The sequence below is a fragment of the Gavia stellata genome, chromosome 39 (genome assembly GCF_030936135.1).
Source record: "Gavia stellata isolate bGavSte3 chromosome 39, bGavSte3.hap2, whole genome shotgun sequence".
Classification (NCBI taxonomy): Eukaryota; Metazoa; Chordata; class Aves; order Gaviiformes; family Gaviidae; genus Gavia; species Gavia stellata.
Window position 1 is genome coordinate 271,259 of NC_082632.1, and position 14,139 is coordinate 285,397.

A 14,139-nucleotide genomic window follows, 5' to 3' on the forward strand; every position below is an offset into this window, starting at 1 on the left:
AAGGCTCCCTTGGACCAGCTGATGGGAGCGTTGCCCAAGGAGATGCTCAGATGCAGACAGAGAGCCCCAGGGCGGGCTTTGGGAGATGGGAGGGAGCATTTTTGGGGGAGCTGTTTCATCTTCCGTGTCTCCATCAGGTTCAAAGTCTCAGGCAACATGAACTTGGAGAGCTGTGGGATGGTGAAAGCCAACCGGATCAACTCTGAGACCTGCAAGTGGATCTGCGAGAGGGAAGCCATTGAGATATGAAGCAATGTGGGAAGCACTGTGGGTGCTTCCAGAGAAGCTGATATAAAACCTGCACAGAAAAACATTGGAAAAAAACCCTTCAATCCCTTACTCCTTGGTAGGAGGAGGAAAGAAACAACAGCTTGGATGGAGTTGAGTTTCCTAGATGGCTTGATCGGTCACCCTTCTCTGCTAGTCCCCCCACCCTTTAAACTTTTGTCCCTGTTTTAAAATAAAATAAAAAGGAGCAGAAACCTGCAGAACTACCTATAAAGCACCACAGGACCCCACCACCCCTGGAAAATGCTGGCAGATGGTTGTTACCACTCATACCCAACCTTGCCAATTAAAAGCTTGCTCGGGCAACTTACGGCCTCATGGCTCAGCCCGTCTGCTATTGCCAAAATATCTGCGATGGATGAAAAAGATGGATGAAAGCATAACTAGCCCTCCCTTGACCTTCTACTATAACACAAACTCTTTCCGCCTCAATTTCGCAAAGCTTTGTGCAATTGCTAAAATCCGTAATCGTGGTGTAACCAACCCTCTGGACCAGTAAAAGGAAGAAAACGCATAACGAGTTACTAAATAGGGGGTTGAAATATTTAACAGTGACTCCTAGCAAACCTCCACCACCAATATTGTATTCTTCCAGGGGCTACGGGATGCTAAAAACCTCACTGTGCCATCACATTGGGTGGCAAAGAGCGTGATACCCGAGGAGAGGTCCATCTTTGGAGTGCCTGTATTACGGGTAAGCCTCAACAAAAATCAGGTGATTTGGATTATTTCTGTAACTGGAGCATTAAGCAGCAGTTGTTGTATTTCAAGTTAAAGCATCTAGTGGTCTGACAATAAATTCTAATTCTTCAATACTTATGCAGGGTGCATTATTTCCCTTTTTCCTAATAAAAACAACGATAGCAGCAACCCCATCACTACCTTCCAAGCCAAGTTGACAATGAGGTTGCCTCATCCCAGCCCGAGCAAAGGAGGAAGATAATTTCTGGCTGCTTTTTTTCCTTTCCCCTTGCTATTTCATGCAAAAAAATCTCACAGCTCACTTGAAGGGTCACAAACAACGCCAAAATTTGGGAATTGGAAGTACCAAGCACACAAAAAAGCACCCCAAGCTTGCACTCCTGCAGCCATACGGTCACAAGACGTGGGCGAAGGACAAAGCAATCTCACACCAGAGATGTCCTTTCTGCTGCACCTCAAATTTTGGCCTTTCTGGTAGTGGACGATAATTTCTCAGTAGAGACACAACTAGTAAGTTTGACCAAAAGGCATCCTGCGAGTGCCTGCCACGAAAAGCCACATCCTTTGCCGCCTCGCAGAGCAGGAGACAACCAAGATGCTGCCAGGGACGGAAACCAGCGCAGGGCTTCGCGTGCGTTTGTTTTGGTGGGTTTTTTTTACTCCCAGCTGAAAAAGGAGATGAGATTTAAAGACAATACCTCGTTCTTCCTCAAAAGCCAGTGAGGGGGACAAGTCGGCGACCGGCTGCCGCTCGCTGCCAGGACCGTGCCGCAATGAGGGGAGCCGTCATCTTCTCGGCGTTCGTGGGTGAGTGAAGGGATTTCGGAGACCGGGCTGGGGTGGCAGCAAAGCTGGATGAGGGAGAGCTTGGAAAGTTTTCACCGTCTTCTCCTGGGCAGAGCGTTTCTCCAACCCATTCTTCACCACTGGCCATGGAGACTCGTGCAACCCCTTCTCCATGAAAACCCTCTCCCAGTCACCGATTCCATCAATTTTTGTCCTCTCCACCAGAAAGGAGACTTTTCTCCTCTCCACCCCTTTGCTCTGCCAGCCTCTTTGCTCCGGAGCAATATTTGAGGTGGAGAGGATGCAAAAGCAGCCCCGCACAGCCAACGTGAGCTCAAATATCTCAAAGAAACCTGAATTTGCTCTGATAAATCCATAATCTCCAGCAAGGGTCGTTTGTTCAGTTCATCCTTAGCAAGAAGGTAAATCTGACGCTGCCCAAAAGTTCCCTTGGGACTCAGTGGAGGAGGAAGAAATTGGAGGGGACACCTGGAAAATGTAAATATTGCTCAGTCCCACCTGGTGCACCCAATGCCTTGTCCATCTAAGTGAGCAGAGAGGCATGAGCTGACCCGGGTGGGAAACATTCCCCCAGATCTTGGGCCCCGAATCCAGATTTTTGGCAGTAACTTGAAGGCATCCACACAAAGTTCCCACCCACGATCTCCTTTCTCATCCCTCCCCACTTGCAGGTGCTGTTGCCACCATCTCCGTAGCCCCGCTGAAGAACCCGATTTGGGTTTCCCCTGGGGATAAAGCCGTCCTGCCTGTCTCCCTCCAGCTCCTCAATCCCACCTGGGATTTCTACCATCTCAAGTGGAGCTTCCTGACAGGGGATCGCCCGGTTTTGATTTACACGATGGAGAGGTGCAACCAGACCCTCACAACCTCCGGGCAACAGTGCCAACATAGGATGGAGGTGGGAGACTCCTACAAGCCAAGGGCAAATATCAGCTACAATGCCTCACTGGTGCTCCAGGACGCCCGGCCAGACGATGCTGGGGTTTACGAGTTGACGGTGCAGGGCCTGGACGTGGCACGCACCATGCAGGTCACACTGATTTTGCAAGGTAATTATGGCTATGGGGGGGGTCCCACCAAATCCCGCGGGGTGGGGAGGTGCAACGAGTAAACGGTAGGTTTTGAAAGCCCAGGAGAAGGTTTTTCTAGAGACTAAATGCTTGCTGAGTCTGGCCAAAATGCAAAAATTAATGATAATTTAAAAGAAAAACAGCTAGACTGTCAAGACAAAGACTCCACTGATTTACAGTGGAGTCTTTATCTGCCACGTGCTGTGGGATGGGATGAGACGGGATGATGTTTGGGGTGAAGCATCGCCTCATGCTCACCCCATTCCTGCACTGGCATCCCAGTCTTTAAAAGCTCTTTGCAAACGGAGAGCCTCTCCTTTCCACGCACAGGTACCTTCTCCCCGTTATTCCTCTCCAGCAACTCAGCCCGTGCCCACCTCAACCAGACGGCACTGCTCTCCTTCTCCCTCCGGTCCCCCAGCTCAGGTTGGACCTTCATCCACATCACTTGGGAGCTCATCAGCAGCCCCAGGAACCGTCCCATCCTCACCTACACCCTGGACGGTTGCACGGGGGAAGCCCAGAACTGGTGGGGGTGGAACTGCAGCATCTCCCGGACAGTGGACGGGGGGTACGGGCAGCGGGTGGACATCCAACCAAATGGCGCCCTGGCCCTCCGGGATGTGCAGGACGAGGACGCGGGGACCTACCTGGTGACTGTGCGAGCCCCAGCGGGGTTGGCTTGCATGGCTGTCAACCTGTCCGTGAGCAGAGGTAACCTAGGGAAGGGGGGTGGAAAAAAAAAATAAAATAAATAAACGCACATTTAGACCCATTTAGAGGTGGGGAGAAGATGGAGCGAAGGCGAGAAATGGCGCTAACGGGAGAGGAAAATGCAGGAATAGGGGAAAAAAAAAGTGCTAAACCGTGGGATGAGAAGAAACAAAAATAAAACAGAGCAGAAAGGCCTGCTAGAAAAAAAAAAAAAAGCAAGTTTCGGCCCGTCTTTGTTTTAGTGCCGCAGCAGAACAGAAACATAGAGCTTCAGCAGAATAAGTTTGCCCTGGGGTCGTTTTTCAGAGGAAGCAAGAGAGAACAAGCAAATTCAAAAACCCACAGGCATAGTGAGCTGCAGCCAGGGAAAGCCGAGTGTTTGGGGTTTGTTTTTTTCAGATTTTTTTGTGTTTTTTTTTTTTAAAAAAGAGGTGTCAGGCGGCTACATCTCATCACGGACATACAGAAAGTGCCAAACCCTTGACACTTTATAACAACGGGGAGCATTTTTACGGTGCTACAACCCACAAAAGCAAAGTTAGAGACCAGCCGAGCCAACAGCAAGGCACACCCCACCACTAAGTCCCATTTCACTACCAAAATCCTCATCTTTTCACCCATCCTTTATACCTGTGCCCTGGCTTGCAGATACGCTGGCGGTGGAGGGGCTGAGCATCCTCGGCATCATCCGGATGGCTACTGCCGGCATCGTGCTCTGCCTCCTGGCTCTCATCTTGGGAGAGGTGGGTGATAAAACACCAGAATTCAGTCAAAAAAATCACTCTTTTTGTCCCGTAAAGCCAAAAATCTTGGAGACAATTAATTTACTTCAAGGTTTTACTTCCTCTCCAATTCCCAAAGGCGGAAAAGGGAGAGGAAACATGTTGATCAGCACAATTAATTTGGGGATGAGCATATCAAAAAGGGAATAGTGATCAGCATCCCCATCACGCCTTCGAGACTGGAGGGATTTGCTCAGCGAAGACGGGGGCTGCAATAAAACTGGGGCTGCGGGTGGGTTTGCGGCAGCGTGGCTGGTCCCCAGTCCCCAGGTAAGGAGGGACATGGGGACACATTGGGGTGAGCGGAGACGGAGCTGTCATCCCTCTCGTCTCCTCCCCAGCACGTGTTTTGGCGTGGGGACAAGCTGGAAAAGACCCCGGGTGGCACCTGCCACCAGCCCCAACCTCCTCCTGGGGACAACTCTGGATGAAGAAGCCACCAAGGATGGAGGCAGAAGGCACTGAACCCCCCTGACTTGTTGGTTTGCCCACAAATCAGACCATCGTCTGCAACCTTAAACACTGAGCAAGAACTACTTATAATAATTAAAAAAAATATAGGTTTTGGAGCCGTTTCCCCCCAAATTATTAGCTGGGCTTCCCATGCTGTCCATCCAGACCCTCCTCGCTTTTATCTACCCATCGTCATGGGGAGATGCCTCCTGTTTGCTTTTTTTTGCCCTTTTTTGCAAGTGAAAGTGTCCAACGCTTTGAGCCCAAGGTGCGGGGGAGCTCCCAAGACACCCCACAGTTGTTAATCCTATTAATTATACACCTGAAAAGGATTCGTCCCAATATCCCCCCAGCCAGCTGCTCTTCAGCCGAGAAAATAATTGCAATAAAAATAATGATTTCAGCACTCAGGCTCTGTTAGATCTAAAAGCAGACATGGGATCAGAGGTTCCTTTAGGTTTCTCTCGTTATCGGGACGTTAAAGCAAGCCGTTCCCTCAGACGGGGAATTGTGAATGTGTTTTCTCACCAGCTCGTGGTACATGACCTAAACCCCGTTAGGTTTTCCCGGCCCTTGGCGCGTGGTTTGGGTTGTGTCCCCACCTCGTGGCTGACGGCTCGAATTCAACGGCTTCTCGTGGGAACGGGGTTGGAAAGGCAATTTGGGAGAAATCTCTGCCTTTTTGAGATTTATCAAAAGATGGGTTACCCCAGCTTTGCATTTAACCTCTTTGGAGCAGTTTCCAGCAGCCGTCTTCATCCCCAGCTTGGGTTCATTTCCGTTGAAGTTGGGGTTTTATGCTGAAAGCAGAAAAAACACGGGCAGCTCCAGGGTGATTCATACCCCCATAAGCAGGGGATCAACCAAGAGATCCAACTCTTAATGAGCCCGATCCCACCCTGAAGGCAAAATCCGGCTTAGGAAAGTATGTTATACCTCCTCTTTTATTTTTTCGGGGAGCATCACCGGTCTTTTTGTCACTCCCCTTTCCCAAAGAGGATTTTTAACGCTGCATTTTGAGCATTTGCAAGAGCGCAAGCCCCCAGTCTCCCGCAAATTTGCCTCTAGAAAAACCAAACCAAAGCCGACTGTGATTTTTCTAGCCGAACACAACAGGTTTTGTGTTTCCCTGCATCACCAGCTCCGTTTTTCTCACCTCTCTGCAGTGGGATGGCAGCAGCGCTAAGACCCAAAGAGCTGCTAGAAAACATGCCCAAAATTAACTGGCATCCTGCAAATTGCAAGCACATCACATCCTTCCTCTTTGCTGCTGGCTAAAAGCAGGTAGGAAAGATAAAAATATATATATATTAGTCCGTGCCAGCGATAGCACTGCTCTGGCACTGGGAGGAGGAGGAGCGTGCTTTCCTCAACGGGTGAAGACCTTCAGGCACCTTCTTTTCTTGCCCCAAGCTGCTCCACACCTTAAAAAAAAGCAGCTTTGCTTTCGGAAACAGCTCTTTGTGGGCTGCCGCAGCTGATGGAAGAGCAGAGTGAAGAGACACCAACAGCCGGGGCGCAACAGCGAACGTTGGGGGTTTTAGCTGTGACTCCAGACACAAAACCCACAACTATTACTGGTCTCCGAGCTCGCTTTTGCTCCAGGGGGGAGAAAAAAACCAACCCTCAGTTGGCCTGAACCTTAATGCCTCAAAGGCAGGGAGCGGCCGTGGCACTGACCACGGTCTGTGCCAAGCCAGATGTGCCACCGCGCTCAGCTCCTGGCAGCTGCGGGAAGCTTTCCGGTAAGTGAATTTGCTCGGTGCCGTTGCACAGCGGGTGCTGGGCTCCTCCCGACCTCACGGGATTTCTGCTCGGTGATGGAGGGGGTTTGGAGGAGCGGGTTTCTTTTCCATAGCCGGATTTTCTTGGAAAGGGGGGGGGGGGGGAAATACAGCCAACCCCCAAGGACACCGCTACCCCTCTGTGCAGAACTTTGTGTGCTTTTTAGTTTTTTCCAATGCTGAGCAGGAGTCGTGCAGCAACCGGCAAACTCTCCCCATCTCTTGGAGCATCCCAAGGGCTTTGCCTTGGGTTCTTCCCTTCCCTAGGGCACCTGCGGGTGCAGCAAGGGGAGGAGAGGCACTGAGCTCCCGGCTCCGAGGCTTTGCAGGTTTGCTCCCTACGGCTTCCCTGGACAAGGGAGCAAGGAGTCTTGGTTTTCTCAGCTCCATCGCTCCCGCAGACACTCGGCAAGGTTTTCTCGCTACACAGAGCGACATGGCTGCTGAAACAAAGGCTGTTAAACAGGACAAAAGACCACAGAAGAGCTGCTTCCTCCCTCACTCCCAGTATGGGTTCTGTTGCAGGTCCTTGGTGGTACTGGGCGCTGCTGGGAGCTGTATGGGTCGGGACCGCGGTCCTGGCGGGTGTCGTGCCGTGGTTGCTGCAGCAACACGGTGAGTGGCAGGGTCTGACATTCAAAATGGTGAAAGTCTCCCCAAATCCATCACATCCCAGCCCCTGCCTGGGCTGGAGCAGATTTCTCCCCTATTTCTAGCAGGGAGCAACTCCTGGGCCACTCCTGCCCCTGGCAGTGGCTATCCCCGATGGGCAGGAGGGGTAAAGCCACCAGTATGTCCCCCACGGACATGCATGGGCTGATTTACATGTTTTTGGAGCCTGTGCTGATAGAGGTCCCTTTCTCCACCCTGACGGCTACTGCAAAGACCCCAGGGGTGCCCCCCAAAGAGCCCTGTCCCCGGGCAGCACCTTGCTCCATCATCCCCAAGGGCTGCTTTGCACCGGGGTTTCACCCCAGCAGTTGCATCCTCCAGCCTCAACAGCAGCACGATGCTGCGGGTCAAATCCGTCCTCATTTCACGTGGAAACGATCCCATCCCAAACCAGGGAATGGAGGCCCCGGCCAACACATGCTCCTGGGAAAGCTGCCTGACCAACACCAGCCGATGGGACATCGCGGAGTTCAAATGCTCCCTGGATTGCTTCCAGCTGCGGCTGTGCGAGCAAAGAAGCCACCATGCAACAGGTACCGTGGCTCAGCATCACCCACAGCTTGAGTTTGTGGATGGAGACCCCACCTTGTTAGGGGTGCTCCCTTTCCGCATGGGAGTGGGGAACAACAAAGCCAGGAACATTGGGAAAGCACCCCAAGACCCCCCAGTCCTCCCCAACTGCTGCCCCATCCACATCACCCTCTCTCCCTGCACCACCCCATGCCCTCAACGCCTTCCTCTGTTGCTCCTCTTGCTTTCCCCCCATACCAGGGGAGATTTTTCCAGCATGGCCACAGCCCACATTTTCCAAAAATGCACCCGGAGGGGCTCAAAGGGCAGGAAAAGCCTCGAGTGTCCCAGGGGGGTTGCAAGAGCCTGGTGCCCCCAGCTCTGCCCCTTGCCCCGTGGCACCCAGGGGGACAAAGGACCACTCATACTCATCCTCTGCCGCAGGCATCTCGGCTTGCCAGCTGTCCCGCAGGCTGGCAGCCGTTTGCAGCCAAGTGCTACTGGGTTTCCACAAAACCCAAAACCTGGGAGGAGGTGGCGATCGACTGTTCGGACCAGCAATCTCAGCTGGTCATGCTGGAGAGCGTGGAGGAGAAGGTAAATAACTTGGGGAGGGAGAAAGGCTCGAGCGTTGCCCCTGCATTTGGCTTTTTTAAGCTTTGCTTTCTACAAAAAGCCACACAACCTCCAGACTGTGGCTGAACTTTCCTTCCTGGCTTGCAAAGTGCCCAAGCCCACACTGCCAGGAGGGATTTCAGGCGGAAAAAACCCCCCACAACACATAAATCCGAGCTTAGGGGAAGTTAAGGGAGGAGGGCAAAACCATGCTGCCCCACACACGGGCTGCCAGGCTCCTTTATCACCCCAAAAAATGCTGTCTCCCTGCCCATCACCCCCAGACTGCTCTCCCACCTCTTTCAAAGCTCCCACCGACCTCTCCAGCCCCCAGTCTGCAGCTGGGAAGTGCCAAGCTCATCCCAGACCGGATCCCCATGGGCAGGATCAGGTCTCCACCCCAGGCGATTGGCTCTGAGCCTCCATCCCTCCTCTCCCAGGCTTTCGTCGGGGAGATGATCGAAAAAACCTCCAGAGCCTGGATGGGGCTGAGCATCAACCGGACAAGAGGGAAAGAGTGGATATGGTGGAATGGATCCCCTTTACAGAAAGCCTTGTGAGTGCCTCCCCGTTCCAGTTCACGAGTAGGTTGCCGTAACCACATCCCAGGGGAAATATTTTGCAGCCCCATGCTCACCACAGACCTGGCTGCTCCCAAAATCCCTCTGGAGCCAGCAGCAACACTCATGGAAGCAAATTAAACCAGAGCAACACGGGTTCAGTCTCTGCAGCCCAGCTGCTAAACAGGGAGAAAAGAGGAAAAAGCAATTAAGCCGTTACTGTTATTTTACGCCCAAATGCAAAGGGAAATTTCAATCCCTTAAAAAGCAAGAAGATTGCCCCAGTGGTGATATTTTTCAGGCAGGGGTGCTGTCATAGCCACAGTGACCCCAGTATGTAGAAAAAAAGCAGTTTCTGATAGAGCTAATATTTATTAGACAAGTAGTACACACATGGGGGTCTGGGGAGGAGAAGCAAGTTCTCAGGGAGCACAGGCTCCTCCGACACTTCTGCTTCCCTGACGCAGCTGGAAGAACAAGAGGCAAATGGGTGGTACATTCCCCTGCTCGCAGCTGAGCTGACAACTGCTGCCGTGGTTCATGTTTTGGGGGGGAAAAACACACACTAAGGAGATAAAATAGTTACTGGGAACACCGCGTCCAAGTGCATGACGCCAGGCTGATTGCCATCACGGTGCTCTCTAGGTCTCCCGTGCTGGATTCCACAGAGGGGGACGCTTGTGCCGCGATTTGGAGGGATCAGCTGCGCTCCCACATCTGCAGCACCCCGTTGCACTGGATTTGCCAGAAAGAGGCCACCGAGATTTAAAGCCAGAAGAAACAACACGAGGAACAACAGGACGGACTCGACGCTGGGCAATTTGCCGGGATGCTAAAACACATCCCAGAACAGCGGTTCGGCGGCTCCTCGCCGAGGCTGGGGTCTTCTCCCAAGCGCTGGCCAGGAGGACCCCAAAGTAACTCTGCTTCGTTTCTCCATTTTGCATTTCTGCCCCTCGCCTCCACCTCCTCCAAATCCCCCCAAAACCAAAAGACACCAAAGCCAGCAGGATTGAGCTTTGCAGCATGGCAGCTGCCGGCAAAGCAGGGAGTTTTCCAAGCCTCCTGAATATTCCCAAGTCCCTCTGCAACTGCAAAAGCTAGAAAGACATTAGTGTTCAGACTACAGTAAGGATCCTTTGATCACGGCTCCGTGTCATCATCATGAGGAGTTTCTAGTTTTATAAGCTAAAATTGAAATAAATATGTACCATCAAGACACCCACTACCATGTCGTGTGGGGTTAATAGCATCTTGTGGTTGATTTCCTCTGCCGAGGGGGAAATTTCAGGTGAAATTCAGAAGGATTTCTGAATTCTTCTGAATCCCGCTGAGGCGCTTTTGCGGGTGGCTGCAGAGAGAGTATTTCATCCGGGAGCACCAGTCGCTGCTGATCCCATCAAGGTTGATATAGGCACATTGTCCCTTGCCCCGGACATCGAACCTGCACCAAACAGGAGAAGGAAAATTCAAAGGAAAGCAAACAGGTTGCTGTCAGCCTCAGATCAGCATCTGAGCATCTCCCACATGGGTTAACGGTGCTGCAAGGAGCGGGGACCACCCTTCCCAGCAAGCAACCCGCCCCACGCAGAACAAAAACTGCCTCCCACTCCGTAAAGGAGGGAATATTTTCAGTTGCTTGGTCCCAGGGGGTTCATCTGGGGATGCCCTCAAGCCCCTGCCAGCATCTGCGTCGCACAAATCCATGGACTGCGGTCCAAGCGCTTTAGCTCAAGCAAGGAAAGTGGTGTTTAATTGCTCCCACCTCATTAAATTTATATGTATATAATGTGTCTTCTTGCATTCAGTCCCTGACCCATCTCAGCCCAGGACATGGTTAAGTTCTCCAGAAGAAGACGGGACGTACTGGTTTTTGAAGAGAGACCCGTTGAACCATTTCCAAGGTTCAGAGCCTTCCCTTCTGAGACCGACCCAGTAGTGCAAGGAGCTCCCATAGCGCAAGAGGAAACGCTAGCGGAGGAAAAAGCAAGCTTCGTAAGTATCTTCGCTCTACACCCTCCACGGGAATCCCAAATCTGCTTCCCAAAAGCCATTGGCACATGAGTTCCTCAGGCATTTCTCATTTACCAGCTCCTCCTGGGTGTCAATGGTGGCCAAGTGGGCTCCAAGAGAAAGGCAAAAGATCTGACTGCTGTTCCAACCCGCTTCGTCCTCCACAAAGTAAAAGCACTTCTCCCCGTACCCAATCCCATTTTCCTGGCAGCTGGAAAGGATGGGAGAGGGGCAGGATGGACAGGATGGGCATTTCTTAGCTGGAAATAAGCAGAACACATCCTGGTGACTTATGCCGCTGGGTTTTCTCCAGGGGAGGAGAGGACTTTGGTGGTGGGTACCTCCATCCTCAGCCACTTACCCGCCAGCGCGATGATGGTGAGGAGCAATGCTGCTACGACCACAGTGACCCCGATGGGGACCTTTTTATCTTTAATGCACTTGAGGCTAAAACCTGGGGACAGACCGCACAGAAGAGGCACAGCCAGCAAACCCACGGCACAAAGAGCACCCTAGGCTCCCCGCAGCTCTTGTATTCCCCCCCATGGTTGCCTTCAACATCTTTAAATACAGCCACAAAGCACGTGGGGGGCCACAGTGGGGTGCAGGCTCAGTTCAGGGGGTGCATTCCACTGCTTTCATCAGCTTCCAAGGATTTTTAGGGCTGCCTGACCTCATTGCATCCTCTCCAGCCCCCCCCCACCCACAAGAGATGGGCATCGTCCTGCAGAGCCACAGCTTGGGCTGCCCCGCGCCTCCCGCAGCTTGCAAACAGCTTTGCCTTTCTTACACCCTCCTCCCCCTCACCCCAGCTATTTTAACTACACTTTAGCTGCCCACGTAACGCTAAGCCCAGCCACGACTGCCGAAACAAGGTCTCCAAAACAAGACAAGTGCTTACTGGTCCCTTCCTCTGCTCTCTGCTGCGAGGGCATCGTTACAGCAGTTGGGTCTTCGCCTGTGCAAATAAAGCGAGTTACCTCTAATGCTGTGAGGTTATTCAGTAGGAAACGGCTGACACCAGGTATTTTTCTCCCAGGACAAAGGAAAAAGCACAGCATTGCCCTTTCAGCTGGTTTACATGCAGTGCAGGAAGGGAAACATAATTTCTGCCTTCAGGAAACCAGGATCTACTTTGTTTTTCCAAGCCATCCTCGATTTTATGGGCTTCTGCCAGCTCTGTTTCCCCTGGAGAGGTGTTGTCTCAATTACTTCCCCACTTTTTCCGCTGCAAGGTTTTCAGCTCCCATCCCTGCTCCAGGACCCTCAGGTTACCCCACGTGGTGCTGGATGGCCCTTCAAACCCATCTGAGCCACGTCCCCACAGAAACCACCCACTCATCTCCCCATCATACGCAAGGCGTCTCTTAAAGCCTCTAGGAAAGAGGATGGCGCTTACTTACCTGCGACATGAAATGTTTCTGCCGTCCCTGACGCCGCGGAGGGGACTGCGGCACCCTCCGGGGACAAGCGCGTCCCTCAATTCCACCAGCAACAGGGTGAGCAGGGTCAAGAACACCTCAAGACCGCAGCACGGCACCAGCCAGGTCTTTCTCTGTCCCAGGGCTTTGCCAGGATGCTCCTGCTGTCACTAAAAAGACAAAAACCTCATAATCCCCCCAAAACCTCAATGCTGCTCGTCACAACACTTTTTTTCTAAGTCTCTTACTTTCCTCAAAGCTTCTTTTCTCCTTTTTTCACATCCCAGCCTGCGTCCACTTTGAATTATTGCTTCTCAAAACTTCCCACGAGAGCATATTTTTCTACATTGTTCTTGCAAACCGCTTTCCTAAATTCTTTTGCGTTTTGACCTTTCCCTGCACACGGCCTCTTCCCACAGCAAAACAGATTCTGGTCTCTCCTCAGAGATGCAAAAATCAGTCCCACAGAAGCTATTCGTGGCACATTCGCATTTACAAGAAAAAGCTCAGAGAAACAGAACAAGAATCCACCACTGCAAAATAGAAAAACCTGCAGATGCTGTTATCAACAAGCCCTTGAAGTCACGGACAGCTACAGCTTTGGTTGCTCTACAAAGAGCTCCGTATTTACTAAAACTACACATACAACCCTGACATCAGATGCACAGCTGGCTGCTGTTTAATATCAGCACTGCAAACACAAATTATATTTGCTGCAAATTGAGGCAGGTCCAAAGTGCAAATATTTTCCAGGTAAGGACCACCTTCATGCGTTTGGAAAGGTAAGAATCAAAAAGATAGGTTTTTTTCTCCCCAAAACATCTGATTTGGAATAGGGTTTAACTGAGGTAGCATTTTGCTACTGTCCGCAACACCCAAAACCAAATTACTCCTGCTCCAGGCTGCAGCTTGGCGCATTTTGGAGTAAAACGGGTGATGGAAGAAGAGGGAGAGAAAAACACCAACAGGAAGAACGTCATTATCAGAAATACTCCCAAATACACTGGACTTGCGGGAAATAAAGGACTTTTCTGTCCCAAAAACATGTCAAAAATATTAGAGGCGAACATTGTTCTAGGTCACGGCCTTGGTAGGGGGAAAACATTGCTGCCCAGTGAGAGAAGCAATGTCTTTGCAAGTGTCACGTGGAAATAAATCAAAGGTGCTTTTGTCTAACACCCAAGGAGCGAGGAATCCACGCAGCAAACAGGACTGAATCCCTCGTGCCCTGACAACACCTGAATACTACTGCAAAAAAAGAAAAATCCACCTTTTATCTGCAGGGGTATCCCATGCAACAGGGGACACAGCGAGGTGTCGCTGTGAGGAGACGCCCTGGGGTCACCAGCACCCCAAAGTGGGACCCACAGCCTGGGGGGAGCTGGAGCGGGAGTCCCAGGGGAGAAGGGAGTGGACTGCCGAGGGGGAAGATGCTAGAGGGTGGGAAAAAACCTGCCCCCAAATGAAGTTAGGGGGTTCCCATCTGCAGGGCTTTGTGAGGCAGCCTCGGTGCCCTTCTCTGCAGGCTCCCAACTCACCCTCCGCACGCTCAAAAGAAAACGGGCTTTTCCACGCCAGCTTTCTAGTCCAAACTCATGGGGGAACCGCTGCTGAACTTGGGGTTTCCAGCTGCTGGGAGAGGATAGATAAGCTCCCACTGAACAACCGACTTCCACTGCACGTTTTTTCCTCTGCGGCAGAGGAAAAACTGCAGTTTTCCCCCCCTCTGTGTCTACAACCTCCATCCA

The 14,139-nt window shown here is 51.8% G+C and overlaps 1 protein-coding gene across 2 annotated transcripts; it reads right to left on the reverse strand.

Moving 5' to 3' along the window:
* Nucleotides 1-10,371: 10,371 nt before the first annotated feature.
* Nucleotides 10,372-12,404, reverse strand: LOC104255519 (C-type lectin domain family 2 member E-like). Of its 2 annotated transcripts, XR_009484569.1 has the most exons (6): nucleotides 12,374-12,404; nucleotides 11,872-11,928; nucleotides 11,332-11,424; nucleotides 11,046-11,230; nucleotides 10,723-10,928; nucleotides 10,372-10,401 (listed from the first exon to the last, which is right to left on the reverse strand). XR_009484569.1 is itself a non-coding variant. In XM_059833130.1 (5 exons), exons 2-5 carry the CDS (start codon nucleotides 11,903-11,905, stop codon nucleotides 10,779-10,781), a joined length of 462 nt encoding a protein of 153 aa, XP_059689113.1. In that variant the 5' UTR covers nucleotides 11,906-11,928; nucleotides 12,374-12,404; the 3' UTR covers nucleotides 10,633-10,778. The 2 variants fall into 2 exon arrangements, 1 of the variants encoding a protein (XP_059689113.1); XM_059833130.1 differs by lacking the exon at nucleotides 10,372-10,401 and having other exon boundaries at nucleotides 10,633-10,928.
* Between the last annotated feature and the right edge of the window lie 1,735 nt (nucleotides 12,405-14,139).

Bases quoted from the DNA above. Each gene is read 5' to 3' on its own strand.
- LOC104255519 (XM_059833130.1), bottom strand. From the start codon at position 11,905: ATGCCCTCGCAGCAGAGAGCAGAGGAAGGGACCA. The intron at 11,231-11,331 runs GTAAGTGGCTGA...GCTTATTTCCAG, and splicing joins CACCATCATCGCGCTGGCGG to CTAAGAAATGCCCATCCTGT. The intron at 10,929-11,045 runs GTAAATGAGAAA...TTCCTCCGCTAG, and splicing joins TTGACACCCAGGAGGAGCTG to CGTTTCCTCTTGCGCTATGG.